The sequence below is a fragment of the Mugil cephalus genome, chromosome 4 (genome assembly GCF_022458985.1).
Source record: "Mugil cephalus isolate CIBA_MC_2020 chromosome 4, CIBA_Mcephalus_1.1, whole genome shotgun sequence".
In the NCBI taxonomy this organism is placed as follows: domain Eukaryota; kingdom Metazoa; phylum Chordata; class Actinopteri; order Mugiliformes; family Mugilidae; genus Mugil; species Mugil cephalus.
This window is the reverse complement of record NC_061773.1, coordinates 26,384,662-26,405,707: the sequence shown is the minus strand read 5'-3', so window position 1 is coordinate 26,405,707 and position 21,046 is coordinate 26,384,662. Positions and strand designations below refer to the sequence as shown.

Here is a 21,046-nt window from a genome sequence, read left to right as displayed (position 1 = left end):
TTAAGAACAAAGAGCCAACACAAAAAGAATAAGAAGAGAATGTAAACAACATAAAAATATGTAAAACAATATGTACAAGTATACAGTGACATTGAATATAGGTTACTGCACAGCGGGAAAAATTGGTTACAATAAATGAATGTTAAATTCATGTTATTTGTATATACATGTATTGGATCAATGTAATTATGTGTTGAAACTTTTTGTGCTGCCATTCTTGGCCAGGTCTCTCTTGCAAAAGAGATCTTGGATCTCAATGGGACAAACCTGGTTAAATGAAGGTTACAATAATAATAATAATAATAATAATAATAATAATAATAATAATAATAATAATAATAATACATGGGTTATGGGTTTACATAGTAAAGACCAGAGTCCCCTATTATACAGGGAATATGTAAATGAGATGAAGTGAACATGAGTTACTGCACATTATCAGTTTACATATGTTTATAAGTAAGTATGGGTTCTGGGTTCTACACCCTCAGAGTGAGGAGTTGTACAGGTTAATGGCCACAGGCAGGAATGATTTCCTGTATCGTGGTGCATAGTGGTGTGATCAGTCTGGTGCTGAAAGAACTCCTGTGTCTGACCAGCACGTCATGAAGTGGGTTAGATCATTGTCCAGGATGAATTTCACCTTGTGAAGCATTCTCCTGTCTGACATCACTGTCAGAGGGTCCAGCTTCACTCTTGATTCTCTGTCAGGATGCGTCTGGTCTCTGTGTTCAGAGGGTAGACTGGTCCAGACACCAGGACAGAGATGATTCAAAGCTGTAAAAGTTTGTGTCTTCTTGACTGTTTGATGTGATGAATGTTAGTTGTGTTTGATGCATTCAGGAATCAGCATTGTTTTAGATTTGGACAATCAATTCATTAACTGAGCATCTGCAGAGATGTGTGCAGTCTGCGAGGGAAATAGCTGCTGCTGGATGATGATGCTGATTTAATGCACCACTTTTGCTGCTGAATAATTTTCAAACACATCTAGAGCAGTTGTTGTTGGACATTGTAATGGAGTTTTATGTATCCTCGTGTAGAAGAAGAATAAGTAGAACTTGGATTTCTTTAGTGCACAAGAAGTGCAAAGGAACTGTAGAAGGTGTACTTGTTATGCAGTCAACCTGGGAGTTGTGTTTTCTGTTATGCAGACGTTATTTTCCCAAACTGTCTGGTTAAATTAATTCCATCTGGATTCAACCATGACTGTAGTGTCACCTGAGGACAATTGTACTTGGAGAAGCACGATGGGAGGAAACATCCTACAGTGTAGAAAAATATAAAAGCTGTATGTTCTGTAACATGGAGAGAATTAACTCGTCTGCAGCTTGTTTGCATGGTGACTGTTCCTCTGTCCTCTCTGGTAAACAAAACACGCAAAGACATTTTCCTCAGACAAAGTCTCTTTGTTTGTTGGACAATAAAATCCATTGAAGAGGAGATTTCATTTCCAAAACAAGAGGAGCAACTGAATGGAGTTGAATCCAGTGTTGAGTGTCTGTCACAGTGTGGCTACGCGGTGGCACAGTCACCTCGAGGGCAGGATGCCGGTTTGAAGCTGCTGTGAGGTTCCTAAAGTCTGAATCTTTGTTTTTCTGTTAATCGTGTGATGGAGTAGTTTTACTAGACTGGGATGTCAAACTCAAATACACAGCCAAGCGTAAAAACTGGGACAAAGTTGCAGTCCAGACATGATACTTATTGAAATACTGAACAAAATTCATCAATTTCAATTTCAATTCATCTGAATTTGGAACAAGCTTAATATTACAAACACACTAGATATCACATTTAAAATAAAAAAAGTAAAACTTGTTATTTAAATATAAAATATAAAATTCTTCCACCTCTCTCTATCTCTCCATCTATAACCCTTTTTCACAGGCCAACAACAACAACAAAATAATAATAATAATTTACTTCAATGAAAACTAAAGAGCCAAAATTTTTAGAGCCACTTTGACTCCGCACACAAGACAAACAGGTCGACAGTGAATAAAGTCTCAGACACTCGGCTTCAGTATCACTGCACATTCTCATGTTAGACACTATATTGCCAAAAGTATTCACTCATCTGCCTTTACATGCATATGAACTTAAGTGACATCCCATTCTTGATCGTATTAGTCTTTTTCTCTCATTTTTTTTTAGTGTTTTTACATCTTCTTGTAGTCACTTTTTTTTACCGTTTCTCCCATTGACTGAATATACTAGTTTTCTCCTTTTTAAAATTTCCATGCTGCATTTATTATTTTACATTTTTTACAGTATATCCATGTGTGATGTGCCTCCCTCTGTTATTTCCATCCCATTCTGTCCACTACTTATTCACAATAGTGATATCATGTTGTGTAGCTGCAGTTCCTCTCTGTGACCACCGGAGGCCACACTTCTAGGGACACTTGTAGTTACTAATAGTGACCACATGAGGGAGCAAATTATCATAGTTTCTCTCTGCAGTTCATCATGTGACCATCCGAGGGAGAGAAATCTCCATCATTATCGTGTCAACGTTGACTTGTGTTTTCATCTGAATTGTGTGTTTCAGATTCAGAGTTAGAAATTATTTTCATGTGGAGACCGCATCTATTTATTTAATAGGTTAATATTCACATCCACGTCATGCTGGATGAGGTTTAAACCGTCTGGTTTCTGACAATATTCATGAATCAAATTTTAGGATCAAGTTTAAACCTGTTTGTTCCAATTTATAGATATATTATTTATTATATTTATTTGATTGTCATCTCTCCTCCTTTTCCTCTGGGTATTTCTGGGTTTCTATAACAGTCTCAGTGTCATGGATCTAACTGTTTATTTCACAGACTGAGCCACATGTCAAACTCAATGAACTGACTTTTGATCAACTCGATGTAAAAAGCATAAAATCTTTTGCTCTCACTTCATACAGCCAGTGTGTGTGTGTGGTCTTGTTTTTATGAAGTTGTCAGGGTCAATCTTTCATAGCAAACTAATGTTGTGGGAACATTGTAGCTGGCCCACAGTGTTTTGAGGGTCAAAGCTTGTAACTAGTTGTATGGTTCTAGGGTTCAGGCTTATATTAGTTGAGATGTTTGAGCTTGGGATAGGAACAAAGTTTGTGTGAAGGAAGTGACCATGAGACAGATTTCAAAGTCTGAAGAGAGAATAAAAAATAACAAGAGAGATAAGTCAGAGAAACAAAAATAAACTGTTTATTTATTAATTAAAGAAAACACGACCTTGCACAACAGTGGGTTGTCCTCTCTGTCCTCTTCATCCATGTCCTCGTCCACACCTCCTCAGGTGTTGCTCATTGGGGAAATTAAGACCATGAAGGTCCACAGACAAACTTCCACAAATTAGAAGACATTTGACAGAGTCTGGGTGAAGAGGTGATGCTGTTTGTCATTTAAACATTTTAACTTCCCCTCATGAACAAGAAGCTGATCTCCTAATGTAAATGATCTCAGTCATTCTTAGAGTAATGTGTAAAGCTAAGTCCTTATCCTGAACCTTTTCTGTCTCCTGAAACTGTACAAGACTTCCTCACATCTCCATGAGTCCTGGTGCAGGTTGAGTTGAAACATTCTCACCTAACTGCTCAGTGTCCAACAATTCCACAGTGTTTCATATGTAAACTGGAAATATAGCTACTTCTATTCTGTTCTTGCTTAGTGTGCTCTTCTAAATCTCAATATTAGTATTTGTAGTGAAATTTTAACTAAATGTAGTAATAGAGTATATAAAAACAGGTGTTACAGATGGAAATCATCATACAAATAAAACTGCTTTTATTATGTTTAAGTGAACACACAAACCTACATATTCAAAACCAGCTGCTGCTAAATCAATCTTAGAGAAAATCTCACCTCCACTAAGGTAGCTAAAAGCTCTTCTAAGCGAGGTAAGGGGTAGGTGTCTGTTTTTAAGTACCTGATTAACTGACACCTTATAATCACCACACAGGCGAAGTGACTGATCGTTCTTTGCCACCGGGACTATCGGTGTCACACCTTTCCACAGTTATGGCATTTAGTCTCTATAAAATGGCACTCATTTGCATTGTGATTTTTTCCATTGCACCTGTGACAGTTCCTGGCTCTTTGCAGCTTCACCTCGTGGACGCTTGCAGCTCCACCTGTGTCGCTCTCCATCCCTCTCAACTGACGTGCATCCCTGTCGGCCGCCTCCATGTTGAGGGCGATCTCAAACGCTTTGGCAAACGTGAGGTCATTTTCGGAGAGTAACCTCCGCTAGCAGGCTTCGTTTCTTATTCCACTGACGAACCGATCTCGTAGTGATGCGTCCAGGTTCGCGCCGAACTCACAGTTGGCGGCAAACTGCTACAGCTGCGCTACGTACTGTGCGACCGGTTGGATAGCTTTTTGATTGCACCTGTTGAAGCGAAATCTCTCTGCCACCAACAACGGCTTCGGCTCAAAATGTTGCTTTAAAACAGTCACTATCTCATCAAACGTCTTGTCATTGGGCTTGAGAGGCTGTACTAAATTTCTCAAAAGTCCGTATGTAGTTGCGCCCATTACACTCAATAGCGTGGCAACTTGCTTCTCCTCAGCAATGTCGTTAGCTTCAAAAAACTGTTCAAGCCGTTCAATATAAGCTGACCATGGCTCGTTTTCCTACTTAAACTCATCAATTCTTCAAAACAGGGCCATTGTACTCACTAGTACCGACCCCGCGTGTCTTTCCTTCCCCGTAAAGAGAACAGGTTTTTATCCTCGTCGTCAATGTTGTATATTAACGAGAGAGAGGCCGACGTGCTGTTTTAGGCTTGTTTACTTCGCCATAACGCTTCACTGAACAATGCGCATGTGCGCAGCATCTTGACCTGTGTAGTATATTATCTTCTTGTTCTTCTTATCTGTCCCTTTCCTGTGCCTGGGGGTTGTGAAGTGTGTATAAAGTTAAAGGTCAAAAGGTCAAAAGGTCATTTACCAGATGCCAGTTCGTAAAACGAACCAGGACATACAACCTAAAGCTTTGTTTGTGTATGGGGGTTCTCGGGGATGACCATCCTATATAAGGTGACTGTGGGAGCTGAATGGGAGAGGGGATTCGACGATTGGCCAGAGGCTCTCTCAGATTCGGCAAGAGTTTGACATTGTTCTTTCTTGTAAATAAACCTTTTTAAATGCAAGATAAGACTTGTCAGCGGTGATCACTTCTTTCTTCAGCACATCAATATACAACAATTTTGGCGTCACGAACTTGGACGTGTTTGTGGCCTCTCAGCATCTGCTTTCAGTCCTGAGGAGCTGACTCCCGCATCAGTCGACTTATATACAGGGTGAGTTTTTCACATTATAGTGCGCTGGTTTGCTCGTGGGGACTGTGCAGTGTTGCTGTGGGGACACACCGTTTAAGACTCTTTGTGGGGTGGTTGTTGTGCTGCTGTTGGAAGTTATTCGTCGTTCTAAATTTCTAAATTTGAGGTTTCTTTGCGTTGCTGGCAACGCAAAAGGGGGGAATGGACGATATAGATTTAAAGGAAATAAGAAGATAAGAAAAAGAGAAGTTAGGATTAAGGAATAAAAGGAAATAAGAGTAGGCCTACAAATAGAGAAAAAGTGAAGAAGAGAATAGAAAAGGAATAGAAGAAATAAGAGTAGAAAAGCCTAATTAGTAGCATGAGGCGCTGAACTCACATCGTGCAAAGTTAAGTGGAGGGGCCCTTTACCGCTGTAACTAGTAAGACACATGGTCTTTGGTAGCAGTGTGAAAATTGGCTTTATTGGCTTCAAAGGAATTGGCTTAAAGTAAAAATAGGATAAAAAAGAGAGAGAGAGAACTCCTGGGCCCAGGGGAAATTAGGAACATTTCGATTTTTGTTCAAAAAAAGAGGTAAATTTAGAGGAAAATAGAAAAGAGGATATAAGAGTTAAAAAGGAATAGAGAAAAAGGGGTTCTATAGCTTGAGGCTACTAGGGCAGGTCTAGGACCGCTAGAAAGAATCGCCTAAAAAAGAAAAGAGAAGAAAATAGGAATAGTTAATAGAGAAAGGGAAAATAGTAGTTAGTTAAAAGAAGAAGTTAGTTAGAAGTTAAAGTCGGAGGTAGAAGTTAGAGAGAAGTTAGAGGCTTAGTTATTTGGAAGAGAAATGTGTGATCACTTTAAATTTGTGTGTTCTGTATGTGTTGTCTGTGGATCCTTGTTGTTTGTGTGGCAACCGGTTTTATGAAGTAATATGTTAGATTTTATGTTGAATAAAACGAATAAAATTAGGAAATAGGAGACTAAGGCGATAAAAATAATAATATACTTACATATTCAGTACTTGCTAAAATACTATGAGCCTTTTTTAAGGACATTTGATAAACATATGAGCCTGTAAAGGACGTTTGATAAATATAGTATGAGCCTTTTGTGGGGACTTTTTTGGGTTAAAATACTATGAGCCTCTGCTTGGAGGACTTTGGAAACTGTTAAAATATATGAGCCCCAGAAAAAGGACTTTATATTTAAAGAAATAATAAAGGAAAGTGTTGGCAGGAATGTGTTAGTCACATTGAAGAGTGTATTGTACTTAGTGGTTTTCTACAATGTTAAAGTGTTTGCCTGTTGTCTCTTTTTATGGGGTGAGAGTTCAAGAAGGAAGTAAAAGGACAAGGGGGGTGTCTGGAGGAAGAGGAGAGAACAGCTGGTCTACCTCACAGGAAACTTGAGGCTTGCAGATGACAGCACACGCATCTGAACCCAGCAATAAGGCCAGTGTGATTTTATCCACAGACTCTTTCTAATCTACCTGCTTTTTGACCTCTATGCATTTGTTAATGGTTGATATTGATGATACATATATTGTGTGATTGGTAATCAGATTTGGGACAACAACAGTATATTCATTTGTTTGCACATAGCATGTATGTTGCAGTTTGAGGCTTGGCAATGACTGACCATTCAGAAAACAGAGTTTAATTTCTGCTGAGTTGGGGAAGCTGTACCTTGCAATTTGATCGGTTGTTTGTATATGGTTGATATTGTGTGTGGACCTGGCGTTGTTTGCTCTTACACCTGTAGGGTTGTTTTGCATCCTCTGAAGTTGGCAAATTTATTCATTTGTTTGTTGATTGTGATAAAAAGGGGGAATATAGGTAGTAATAATAATAGTGTATCAATTAAAATAAACATAATAATAGGATAATAGAATAGAGTTAAGGTAATTTTTAATTAGGTTGAATTTGATTACAGATAAAAAGAGGGTGTTACTATTATATCAAAAATGGATAACTTAAAAGTAACTACTCCTGTTGAGGTAGTTCAGAAGAATAATTCTTTAATTAAAGGTATTGCAAAGATGTCACAGAAGAGGGGTGTAAGCGTTGGCCTGAAAATTGAGCAACCATGGCCAGTGATAGGAACCTTTAATCCAGAAGTAATAAAAACAATACAGGTGCTTGTGACCACATATAAGGCAGATGAAAAGAAAGGAAGAAAAGGTGAAAGACGTAAACAGAAGAGACAAACGGAGCTTGGCATTCTCCAGTTGTTTGAGAAGGAGGGACAGAAATGGATGGAGATGAAGAAAGACTGTGAAGAGAAGACGGTAGATGAAATGAAAAAGAATGTGAAGAAAACAGAGAAGTTAATGGCAGAGATTGATGCACCCTTTTCACATGTAGTTCCAGTACAGAGACCTCCGCCGTATAAGAAGGAGATGGAGCTCAGGGAAGTTTATCCTCAGCTTCCGGTAATTAGTCAAGAGGGCAATTACCACATTAAGAATGAGGCTGAGCAGGTTATAAAAGTGGGGAAAGCAGAGACAACTATTAGGATGTATCCAAGTACAAAAAGTAAAAAGAAAACGACACGTTTGGAGACCGGAGGACAATTGAGAATTAAAAGGATGGATTTTGGAGAAGTGGAGGATCAGAGTGATGAAGAAGAAGCCATGGGAGGATATGATCCAGCAGTCAGACGACTACTGGCCAGAGCGGAAAAGAAGAGGAGGTACAACAGGAAGAAGAATGGAACTGAGAGATGAAAGTGAAGTTGAAGGTGAAAGTGGAAGTGAAAATGAGATTGAGAATGAGGAAAGTGATGAAGAAAGTGAGAGTCCTACTCTTTTGAAGTCTGCTAAGATAAAAACTGCTTATAGAGAAGAAGAAAGACGACAGATTTTAAGAGAAGTTGAAGAGAATATAGATCGATGCTGTAGATGTCTGGACAAATGCACTACACCAAAAGGAAGAAAGGCATTAGAAGACCAATTACAAGAACTGCAGATTCAGAAGAAAGAGTTGCGGAAAACAGGTTCCCAAAAACAGGACAAGGAATATGAACTGCGTTCAAGGAAAGAGAAGAAGCCTGGTAAGATGTGTCCAGTTGTCATAAGAGGTCAGAATTTGGAATGTAAACCTTGGCAGAGTACTGACATGTCAGATATACTTGAGAAGTTACCTACTCTTCAAGATGGAGCACACCCTTGGATCTCAAAGTTGGAAGAGATCATGGTGGGGACGCAAGCTGCAGTAGGAGACATTAAGAGATTGCTGGCTAATATACTTGGGGTTCCAGCCATGGGGAGATTTTGCAGAGAGCTGGATTAAACCGTTATGTGGAAACTGCTGTAAATGATTCAGAGCTGTTTGCAGCAAATAGAGGTCGAGTATGGAGAGCATTGAAAGATACATTTCCGACAAATATACACCCCGACAACATTCTCATTGAGCCACTGGGACAGGAAGAAAATCCGAGAGCCTATGTGTCAAGATCCTATCAAGTGTGGAGAAATGTCACAGGAAAGATCCAGAGGAGAGTCAAATGGAGCAATCAATTTTGCGAGCCAAGATACAGAAGGGGCTACCTCTACCAGTGCGGAGCAAATTGGCAGAAGTGGTCGGTCTTGGAAATATGGCGAAGGGTGTATATACAGACCATGTAGCACATCAAGTGGACCTGTATAGAAAGAAGGAGTATGATCAGAAGGAACAAGATCAAGAAACTCTTCGGAAACTCAATCAAATACAATTGGTGGATAACAAGAAGAAGGAGAAGAAGCAGGCTTTAGTTTTACAGAGCCAGCCTGAACAAAATCAGCCGCCACCACAATTGCAGCCAAACCAGGTTCAGTTTCAATCACCTCAACCATCCCCAGTGGTCCCTGTTGTTTATAACACACAACCAACTTTTGGCCAGCTGCAAATATGGAGAGGAAGAGGTCGAGGAACCTTTGGAAGAGGAAGAGGAAACTTTAATTTCCAACAGTTCTCAGAAGTGTGTTATAACTGTGGACAGTTTGGACACTTTGCTCGTGAGTGTGATAGACCAGGAGGAAATTTCAGAGGAAACTTCAGGGGAAATGCAAGAGGAGGATTCAGAGGTCAGCAATTGATAATCCGGGGACCGGCGAACCCTTATAGGGGTCCAGAGCAAGGATTTTAGGGGTGCCCGGAAAATTCGAAAGGGGGGTGTCAGCTGGTAGTGTCAGGGCCGGAACAAGATCCAACAATAATGGTGAAAGTAAATAATAGACCATTAGAAGTGATGGTTGATAGCGGAGCGGCTTTCACCTGTATTCGGCCTGAAGATGCTATACACCTCCCTATGTCTGGTCGGGGTTTGAGGGAGTGAAACAGCTGGTACCTCTTACAAAACCAATTGAGCTCTGTTATAAAAATCAAAAGACTACAATACCTATATTGGTTTCAGAACACACACCTATTGCACTGTTAGGAAGAGATGCTTTATGCAGATTGAAGTGTGTTATAAAGTGTACACCCGACGGCTGTTTGGTGGAGATGCCATCTGATACTGCTTACCAACTATTGATGACAACAGATGTGGAGGCCTCTTCAGTATGCTGGATTGGAGATCTTAGTGCAGAGTTTTTGGAACCTGTTAAATTGTGGGAGAAGTTCATTGTAGCAAATATGCCTGATGCAAAACTTCCAGACTATCCGCTTCATTGTACGCTCAAGTATTTTAAGGACGCTGCCCAGTCAAATTGTGAGGAGTGGATAAGTCATCAACCAAAAGAAGTTGAACTCACCTCGTCTTGTATAATTTTGGGACCACAAGGAGCAGCAATGATGATTGATATGAATGAATATGTGAGCGAAGAATATAAAATCAAAGAGAGTGTACCACATGTGACTTTGATGGTGTCTGAAGAATATGAACAGAAAGATATAGGAGAAATGATGGCGGAAGCAGTAAAAGCTGTTTTTGCACCAGTAGAGGGGAATTCTGCCATCTGGAAGAGTGAGGATCAGCGGTTTCTCAAGATTATGATATCTGCTCAAGGACATGGGCGACCAGAAGTTGTCCAAATGACACATGAAACGATATGTGGGGTTGAAATGGACGCAGACGTTTTGAGGAGAGAAATGTTACAGCAAGTACCTGAATGTTTGTGGTCTCGATACAGTACTGATATTGGTCTTGTTAAATCAGCTCAACCAGTGAAAGTGGAGCTTAGACCTGGAGCCAGACCTCCTTGGAAGAATCAGTATCCACTGAAAGAAGAGGCAGTTCAAGGGATTGAACCACAGCTTGAAGGACTTCTGAGAGCAGATGTGCTGAAGATAACTCAAAATCCTATAAGCAATACGCCATTGTTGCCTTTACAGAAACCAGATGATTCCTATCGCTTGGTTCATGATTTGAGATTTGTGAACGAAGTAGTAGCCGATTTTCCAGCAGAAGTGCCAGATCCGCATACTTTGTTAGCTCAAATTCCCCCAAATGCTACACATTTTACAGTACTGGATTTATGTGGTGCATTTTTCAGTGTTCCACTGAGCGTAGAAAGTCAGGGTTTGTTTGGGTTCACATACAAGGGACAGTTTTATGTGTACAAAAGGTTGCCACAGGGATTTAAACATAGTCCTCATATTTTCAATAAAGTATTGAAAGATGATTTGGCAGGACTAGATCAAAAATTAAAAAGTACAGTGGTTCAATATGTAGATGACATTATTATTTGTTCACCAGATAAGAAAACATGTCATGAAGACTCAATTAAGTTGTTGCAGATTTTGGCAGAAAATGGTCACAAGGTCTCACAGAAGAAGTTGCAATATTGTCAGGAGAAGGTAGTTTATTTGGGTCAAACAATATCACAGGGCCACAGAAGTATTTCTGACAGTCATTTAGAGGCTATTCGAAAGGCTCCAAAGCCCCGAACAGTCAGGGAGATGATGACATTCCTCGGTATCACTGGTTACTCTTCAGCATGGATTGAAGATTATGCAAGTTGACAGGACCTTTAAGGGCTATGATTAAAGATACTGGGAGTACTCAACTTCATTGTAATCTTCTCTGGACACAGGATGGTTTATTAGCCTTTGAAACGATTAAACAGAGGTTACAAGAAGCTCCAGCGTTAGCACTTCCAGACTATTCTAAGAATTTTTCTGTTGTACGTATCTACCTCAGCTGGAGGAAAATATGCATGTGCAGTTCTTTGTCAGCCAACAGGTACAGGGACCAGTCCTCAACCTATTTCATATTATTCTACTGCTTACTCAGATGTTGAACTTGGACTACCACTGTGTTATAGAGCAATGGTGGGAGTCTATTTAATGTATGACAAAGCATCTTCGGTCACGAGGGGATATCCAGTGACAATTCTTACTCATCATAGTCTCAGAAATCTTTTGAACTATGGCAGGTATACGTTGACCATGCCTAGACTTAGAGACTATAATAGGCTTTTAGAACAGGAGGATGTCACATTAGTCAGAAATGTTACGATAAATCCAGCTGAGAATTTGCCAACTCCAGAAGATGGTGAACCACATGATTGTGTTCAAGAAGCAGAGAAATACTCAAGATTAAGGTCAGATTTGAAAGCTCTCCCACTGCGTGAGGCAGATGTAGAGTATTGGACAGATGGGTCCTGTTATCGTGTGGGAGATAATTTGAGTGCTGGTTATGCGGTGGTAAAAGCCCAGGGAACAGGATTTGTTGTTGAGAAAGCGGAAGTGGTACCGCAGCCTGCATCAGCGCAGCTTGCTGAATTGGTGGGGTTAACTGAAGCATGTCTTTTAGCGGAAGGCAAGCGTGTGACGGTCTATACAGATTCTGCATATGCTCATAATGTGTGTCATTTGTTTGGATCGGTATGGAAAAATCGAGGGTTTAAGAAAACAGATGGTTCCCCAATACAGCATCACACTCAGATAATGGAACATCTCCATGCTATGATGAAACCTAAAGAAATAGCAATAGCTAAATGTGCAGCACATAAGAAGGATGTGTCAAGAGTCACTCAGGGTAATAAAGCGGCTGATGAGGCTGCAAAAGCAGTGACAGGAGCTGAGAAGTTGGGTAAAGTTTTCTTGGTCACACATGAAGTAGATTTGGAGGATAAGATTACAGTGAAAGATGTGGTCTTAATGCAGGAAGCTGTCTCTGAGGTGGATAAACAGTTGTGGGTGGATCGAGGGGCAACACAGGATTCTACTGGTCTTTGGAGAAATCATGAGGGACTGATAGTAGCACCTCCAGACCTGTTGGGATTGATGATTCAGGAAGCACATGGCTTAGCCCATGTTGCAAGGGGGGAAGTTAGGAGGAAGATTATAAAAGAGTATGGATTTTGGGCACCATATTTGCTTGAGCAAATTGATTATGTTATAAGCAGGTGCACTATCTGTCTGAAAAATAATGTTCGGAGGGTGTGATGGTTCCTCCAGGTCATATTCCAACGCCAAGGGGTCCAATGCGTGAGTTGGTGGTGGATTTTGTCGATATGATAAAACCAGTTGGAGGTAAGAGGTACATGTTGGTCGTCGTGGATAGATTTTCACGATGGCCTGAAGCTTGTCCAACTAAGCGAAAGGATGCTCAGTCAGTTGCAAAGTTTCTGTGCAGGGAGGTCATAGGCAGGTGGGGACTTCCTGATCGAATATCTTCGGATAACGGGAAGGAGTTTGTGGATAAAACTGTGAAACTGATTTTACAGAAACTGGGGATTAAACAGCGTCAGGGGCAGTTTATCATCCACAGAGTCAAGGGAGAAATGTGTGTGTGTTGATGTTTGTTTTTAAATATATTGTGTCTATTCGTTTTAATGTTTGCAAAGATACTGGTGTGCTGTCTTTTCTCCACTTAGAAGGACATTGAAGGAGGATCAATGTGAGAAGCTGGGTGTTCGGGGACTGAAGGACCCTGAACTAGGACGCTGTGATGAAGCTTTGCAGTGCCAGTGGAAAACGAATGGAGCAAAGTGGAAAAGAATCACAGTGCAACATACTTTTGTTTTGTCAATGTTGTAATGAATGTAATTGAGTTATGTGCTTGTTAAGAAAGTGGATGTATTAAACCTCAGTTGTTTTCTTTTTGTTTTCGGGGTGTTTAAGGAAAGTAATGCTAGGAAGGGAAAGGTCCAATGGAGGGTCCGATGGGTCGACCAGCCTGATGTTGGATATGGTTTTGATTTATTTTCTGAGGTATCCATATATATACTCTGCTTAAGATATTTCCCTATACATTTTAGAAATCCTTCTTTTTAGTAGGCTTGGAGTACTACTGTGTGGTCGCCTGAGACAGAGGGGCCGTGAGAGAATTTCCTGTCTAGATTGAAAGGTGGACATTTTAAGAAAGATGACTGTCTGATAGGTTTTCGCTCTCACACTCCATGAATTTGTTGTATCGTTAAGGGTTGTGCTGTAACTGGCACTGTAAGAAGGACATATCATTCTGTTATAACAATGAATATGTTTTTGTGTTTGAATGTGTGTATGTGTTTTTTGGTGGTCGAGACTCTAGGAGCCTCGAAGGGGGGAATGTAGTATATTATCTTCTTGTTCTTCTTATCTGTCCCTTTCCTGTGCCTGGGGGTTGTGAAGTGTGTATAAAGTTAAAGGTCAAAAGGTCAAAAGGTCATTTACCAGATGCCAGTTCGTAAAACGAACCAGGACATACAACCTAAAGCTTTGTTTGTGTATGGGGTTCTCGGGGATGACCATCCTATATAAGGTGACTGTGGGAGCTGAATGGGAGAGGGGATTCGACGATTGGCCAGAGGCTCTCTCAGATTCGGCAAGAGTTTGACATTGTTCTTTCTTGTAAATAAACCTTTTTAAATGCAAGATAAGACTTGTCAGCGGTGATCACTTCTTTCTTCAGCACATCAATATACAACACCTGTCTGGTTACACATAGATCTACCTAACATAGATCATGAACATAGTTACCATACAATAACTAGCTGGTAAATTAAATAGATGGTGAATCAATACACCACAGTCTCCCAGAAGTTCTCACTCAAAGAAAAATACCTGTGACCCCCAACAACATTATCTCACAGGAAGAGCTGTCACAGTGGTCTTACGTCTCTGAAGTTCAGATTCCCTGCATACACGCCAATGTTGACATGTTGATTGGTACCAACGTCCCAAAGGTATTGGAACCCTGGGAAGTTGTCAATAGCCAAGGGAATGGCCCGTATGCAGTAAGAACTGTACTTGGTTGGGTAGTTAATGGTCCCCTTTGAGATGGAGAGAACAGCAAACATAACACAGGGTTCTCAGTGGCTGACGTCAATAGGATTTCTGTGTGTAAGCTGGAGGTGATGTTGAACAACCAGTACAATCACGATTTCAATGATAGAAGTACAGAGGAAAAAGCAATGTCAAGGGAAGAAATCAGATTCTTAAAGATTATGGATGAAGCAGCACAGCTTCAGGATGGTCATTACAATATCAAAATGCCCTTTAGGAAAGAGCAGCTCACTCTTCCCAATAATCTTAGCATGGTCAAGCAAAGGCTGCTAGGATTGAAAGGGAAGTTCAGAAAGGATGAACTGTTTTATGAGGAATACACCAGTTTCTTTACTGATGTTATAAGGAAAGGCTATGCAGAGAAAGTGCCTCAACATCAACTGGATGGAGAAAATGGAAAAGTTTAGTATATTCCCCATCATGGTGTGTGTCATCCCAGAAAGGGTACTTTGCGTGTTGTGTTTGACTGTTGAGCTGAGTTTAAAGGTGCCTCACTCAACAGCCAGCTTCTTTAAGGCCCAAGAAACCAGCTGTTGACTGCTAGGAGTCCTTTCCAGATTCAGACAGGAGCCAGTGGCGTTCTTGGGACACATGTTCTACCAGGTTAAAGTGGCTGAAGAGGACAAGGACTTTCTTCGCTTCCTATGGTGGCCTGTTGGTAAATTGAGCCAAGAGATTGTGTAATATCGGATGACAGTTCATTTGTTTGGAGCAGTCTCATCTCCAAGTTGTGCCAGTTATGCACTCAGGAGGATAGCAGAAGACAACTGTGCACACTTTCCATCAGAGGTGAAAACGGTCAGGCAAAATTTTTATTTTGATGACTGTTTGAAGAGTTTGCCCTCAGAGGAGGAGGCCGTTGTGATGGTTAAAGCTCTCAGGGACCTCTGCGTAATGGGAGGCTTTACTTTGACAAAATGGATTGGTAACTGCCGGACAGTGCTGCAAACCATTGAAGAGGAGCATAGAGCTAAAGACTGGAAAGAACTGGATTTGGATAGAGACAAGCTTCCAGTTGAGAGAGCCTTCGGACTGCAGTGGTGTGTGGAGTCGGACACATTCAAATTCAAAATGATGGTGAAAGAGCAAGCACAGAGCAGTTCTGTTCTGTTCAGTCTGTTCAATCTGTTCAGTTTATGATCCCTTGGGGTTTCTTCCACCAGTGACACTGCCAGCAAAGGTTATGTTGAAAGAGCTCTGTCGCAGACGTTGTGGGTGGGATGACAACATACCTGCAGACATTGGTCATCAGTGGACAGGATGGCTGGAGGATCTGAAAGGGTTGGCTTCATTCAAAGTGAAGAGATGCATTAAGCCCAAACACTTTGGACAGCCCATTAAAGCAGAGCTGCACAACTTTTCTGATGCCAGTGAAGATGGATTTGGCACTGTCACCTACCTCAGAGTTGAAATCAGTGAGAGCCAGGTCCATGTCTCCTTCCTGCTGGGAAAGGCAAGAGTCACCCCACTGAAACAGATAACCATTCCTCGTCTGGAGCTTACAGCTGCTGTCCTCACTGTTGGAGTGGATCAGATGTTAAAAGCAGAATTGGTGCTGACACTGGATCGTTCAACTTTCTGGACAGATAGTACTTCAGTACTCAAGTACATAAGAAATGAGGACAGACGTTTCCACACATTTGTGGTGAATCAGGTGTCAACCATCAGAGATGCAACTCATGTCTTTCAGTGGAGGTACATCAATACTAAGTACAACCCTGCTGACTGCGCCTCTAGAGGGATGAAGGTTGGAGATCTGTTGAAGGTAGCTGGATTGAAGGCCCAAGGTTTCTCTTTGACCCAGAAAAGGATTGGCCTTCAGACATCACAAAGGCCATAATTGCGGCCGATGATGTAGAGGTCAAAAGGGATGCCACAGTAAACACAATAATTACTCAGGACTCCCCTAATGCAACAGAACAGCTCCTATTATACTTTTCCGACTGGAGGAAACTTAAGGTGGCAGTTGCCTGGTTTCTCAAATGGAAGAGGATTCTTCTGCAGTTAAAGCGAAAGATAAAGGAATTGCATGCCCTTGAGTTCAATAGAAAGGATGTAGCTGAAGCACATGTGTCACTGGAGGTGGAGAGGGCCAAACAAGCAATGAGTCGAACTTTGTCAGCTGAGAATCTTTTGGATGCTGAAGTTTCCATCATTTGTTACAGTCAGCAGAAAAGGTTCAGAGAGGAGATTACTGCCCTGTCAGCTGGAAAATGTGTTCCACAAGATAGTTCTATTTACAAAATGGACCCATGTCTGGAGGATGGACTTGTGAGAATTGGAGGCCGATTGAGTAAGGCAGCTTTACCAGAAGAGGTAAAGCATCCACTCATCTTGTCGAAAAATCAACACATCTCCACACTCATATTAAGACACATGCACCAACAAGTGGGCCATAGTGGAAGAAATCACACGCTGTCAAGGTTGAGAAAGAAGTTCTGGATAACAAGCACCATTTCAGCTGTGAGAAAAATCATATCACAGTGCAGCTTCTGCAGACGATACAAAGAGAAGGAAAGGCTCCTTCCCAATTTCCCTCCCTTCACAAATGTGGGAATATATTACTTTGGGCCTTTAGAAGTGAAGAGAGGTCGAGGTGTGTGTAAATGGTATGATGTCATCTTTACATGTTTGGCAAGCAGAGCTGTTCATTTGGAAGTGGCTTTATCCTTGGATACTGACACATGTATTAATGCGTTAAGAAGGTTCATCAACTGAAGAGGACAAGTATCTTCTATGCACTCAGATAATGGTACAAACATTGTGGGAGCTGAGAAAGAGCTGAGAGAAGCACTTGCTTCTCTAAATCACAACCAGATACAGAGAGTGTTATTGCAAGATGGCATCCAGTGGAACTTTAACCCCCCTGCAGCATCACACCATGGTGGTGTCTGGGAACGTGTCATTCGTATGGTAAGGAAAGTTCTCACCTCTGTGTTACGTCTGCAAACTCTGGATGATGATGGGCTCCACACTGTTTTGTGCGAGGTTGAGGCTATATTGAGTGGTCGTCCCCTCACTAAGCTCTCAGATGATCCCACTAATTTTGAACCACTCACTGCTAATCACATTCTCCTGATGAAAGGGAAACCAGTCTTGTCACCTGGTCTATTTAGTAAGGATGATGCGTATGTGAAGAGGAGATGGCGGCAAGTCCAATACATCACAGATTTATTTTGGAAACAGTGGGTACAGGAGTACCTTCCTCTGCTTCAAGAACCCCAAAAATGGAATTGGAAAAGGAGAAATTTTGTTCTTGCAGTTCCATGGATTCTGCTGCTTCACGTGGATCTTGTCTTCTTGGCAGAGTTGTGGAAACTTTTCTCGACCAAAAGGGTCTGGTACGCTCTGTACGTCTCCAGACGATGACAAACATTTCGAAAGACCCATTACTAAGCTAGGCCTATTACAGGAAGCAGCAAGTTGTTAGTGACATTTATGATGACTTCTGAGAGAAACCAGGTTATGTGTACAAATATTGAGTATTGTTTGGTACAATTTGTGTGTATTACTGGTGTTATAGCTCTGTAATAATTTGATTTGAAGGGAATTGTAATGTCTTTTGCCATTTACAATTAAGGGCCGGTATGTTACAGCCATTTGTCACATATGTAGGCATTTGTGTTCAGTGGGTACTACCTGAAATCTACAGTAGTATAAAATTCTGCAGGGAAATCTTACCTAAATGAAAAGGGTTACTAATAAGCAGCTACACTTAATTGAGGCCACATATTTCCTATTTGTTATACAGGCCAAGGCAACACCTTGTGCTGTTCTTTTTTTTTTTTTTTAGTTGTTCCTGAAGTGGTGTGTGTGTGTGTGTGTGTGTGTGTGCGTGTGTGTGTGTGTGTGTGTGTCCTGTACTGCAGTCAGCCACCAGGGGGCCTCGTTTCTCTCATCAAGGTCTGATCACACAAAGAAACACTTTGATTATTGTCATGTTTTATTTTAACATCCTGATAGAAATAATAAAGCACAGCATGAAACTACATGATAATCAAAAAATGCATCATCACTTAACAAAATCAGAACTGAAGTCATTCATCAATGAATCAATTAAATTAAATACTTGATTTGTTAAAATCATCTGCTTTTTTTTTTCTTTTTTTACATTTTATATTTTAATTCAAGTTATTGTCTTTGGATTGTGATCATTGAAAGGCTGAAGGAACAACTGAATCATGAATTGATTATTCATCTTAGTAAAAGGAAATAATAATCTTGAGCTGAACCACTAAATAAAATGCATATATATATATATATACACACACTGTGTATATATATATATATATATATACATATTCAAATATCATAGTCAACATGAGCGTTGTGTTTCTGTTCATAACTGTACATGAGAGACATGTTAAAATAAAATAAATCAAAGTCACATTATACCACCTGCATGAATGAGCATCAACAGCATCAAGAGTCACAATGACAAACAGCAGAACCTCAGTGTTAATAGAGAAACAAACTTCTTTTGTTAACGTGAACCTGAACTTTAAAAAATAAATAAATAAATAAATCTCCTGAATGAGAACAAAAGATGAGTCAAAGAATAGTTCCAGTGGTCCTCACATGAATAAAAAAAGACTAAAGTGAAACAGAGAAGTCATGAGGTGACTTATTGGTCCAGCTGTCGACCCTCCTTTTTTTTCAGTGGATGATGAGTTTCCTTTTCTTAAACTACACTACCTGTGCCTGCAGGAAAGAAAATAAACATATGTAAGTTAAGAGGATGGGTGGAGAAAGGTTTTCAAGATGGAAACACCTAAAAGTGTTTTAGTGTGAGAAATGAAGTAAATGATGTTGTTCTGATCCACTCCTCTTGTTCATACTTCCTCCTGTGATAGTGGTCAAAGCCACAATCCTCATTGTGAACTAAACCAGATTGTAAAGTTCAGATGAAGCTTCATCAGTCTCAGTCAGACTCAAATCAAGTGTCTCTCTTCACAAGTTACTGTCACTTTAGAACTTAAAGGAAGAGAAAGACTGAAAGGACATTTGGTTTGATGAAGGAGAAAACTTTGACAAATATCCAGTGGATGAAGTCAGACTGCTGAAAGCCTCACATTAAGTCCAGATAATAGAATGAGGACTGGAGACTGTGTCCTGTCCATGTTAGGATCAGTATGAACAGGAGGAAGGATTACAGCAATCACACACAGGTTCAGTCATCATTAGTGGAAACATGAACACAAGGTTTCATTTCTCACTAAACTACTGTCAAGACTCTGGACATGGAAACAGAGGAAGAAGATGATGATGTCTGATCAGATTTACTGATAGAATAAGAATTATTTAAACTTACTTTTTAGTTTAACCCAGAGAACAATAATAACGATAACAGCAAGAACAAAAAGAACACCAAAGACAACACCAACAGTCCATCCAGTGTTTGATCCTGAAACAGAAGACATGAAGTTAATGTAACACAGTCAGAGAGAACAGCAGCATGTGTTGATGGTCCTGAAATCTAAACTGTAGCAGTCAGTGCAGATTAAAAGCAGGCTCAGTGATGTCAGCATGGATCTAATGTCCAGTTTCCTCCTGCTTGGGTTCACAGCTAACAGCTTGCTTTAGGTTTTGGTGTCAGGAGTGAGGAGGCTGATGTTGTAGCATCCTCCTCTTTCTGAGACGTGTTGTTCATCAGTATGAAGGAGCTTTGAATCTCTGTCCTGCCTCTCTACTTTAGCCTTTTCCATGTGACTTGTGCTTTTCCTCCTGCTGTGATCCTGAGATGTGAAAACATGTCTGACAGTCTGTCTGGAGGTTTTCTCCACCCTGAGCCCAGGCTGGGATGGACTCTGGACTACATCTCAGAGACATCTTCATCTGATGATGCTTCTTATTGGAGTTTTACTGGAGGACGATCAGAAAGGAGCCACATTTCTGACCGTGTCAACAAGAACAGAACATTTTAGAAAAGGTAGAATTTTATGGCCGTGGAGTCCAGTAGTTTACAGAGGAGTTGACTAAGTGAGATTTTTGATAATGAATTGTAAATATAAATGGAAACTGTTCACATGACAGATGAGTTATAATTATTAATTTGAACCAAACAGCAGCTGATCAGAGATTTAACTGGAGGACATGTTATTTAATTTTTTCCAATAAAACTGGAAACCATTAATGTTCTAAATGATTTAGATGCCAAGAAAGTAAAATTCATAACAAGACAAGAGGTGAATCTACATCATGTAGAGGTGAGATCTTCAGTAACGTCATAATGAGGACTAACCTTGGGTAACTGGCTCTGCTGTTGTTTTTTCTAAGATGTAAAAGAGGACATTTATGTGCAATCATCAACTTCTTAATGAGACAAAACCGGGGAAAATAAAGTGTTTCCTGTTATTTACTCAGATATTTTCTGAGCTCTATTTTATGTCCATCTTCTCTTTAAGTCAAAACTTAATTGTGTTTTTCTTCAGTTCTCCTGCAGTGAATGAAGCAGCTGTTAGGAAGCTGCAGTCATTGTGGAGAAAATAAGTTCATCACATTTAACATATTTAGACAAACACGTATGTGATGGTCTTTGAAACTGGTCTCCAGATAAATGTGTCTATTTGAACAACACACAAGGAAAATTCTTCTTT

The 21,046-nt window shown here is 40.4% G+C and overlaps 2 protein-coding genes and 1 long non-coding RNA gene across 4 annotated transcripts in view; 1 reads left to right on the top strand and 2 right to left on the bottom strand.

Moving 5' to 3' along the window:
• Nucleotides 1-21,046, bottom strand: part of LOC125006973 (butyrophilin subfamily 3 member A2-like) — a 92,786-nt gene that overhangs the window by 37,744 nt on the left and 33,996 nt on the right. The gene's annotated exons all lie outside the window — the stretch shown is intronic.
• LOC125006974 lies at nucleotides 11,391-12,735 on the top strand. Its single transcript, XM_047583526.1, has 2 exons — nucleotides 11,391-12,520; nucleotides 12,717-12,735. The coding sequence occupies exons 1-2, from the start codon at nucleotides 11,508-11,510 to the stop codon at nucleotides 12,718-12,720; spliced, it is 1,017 nt and encodes a 338-aa protein (XP_047439482.1). The 5' UTR covers nucleotides 11,391-11,507; the 3' UTR covers nucleotides 12,721-12,735.
• LOC125006976 lies at nucleotides 18,376-20,378 on the bottom strand. The gene is made up of 2 exons (XR_007112631.1): nucleotides 19,762-20,378; nucleotides 18,376-19,151 (listed from the first exon to the last, which is right to left on the bottom strand). It is a non-coding gene; the product is annotated as an uncharacterized LOC125006976 (long non-coding RNA).

Coding starts and splice junctions, on each gene's coding strand:
- LOC125006974 (XM_047583526.1), top strand. CDS start 11,508: ATGGTGGGAGTCTATTTAATGTATGACAAAGCATCTTCGGTCACGAGG.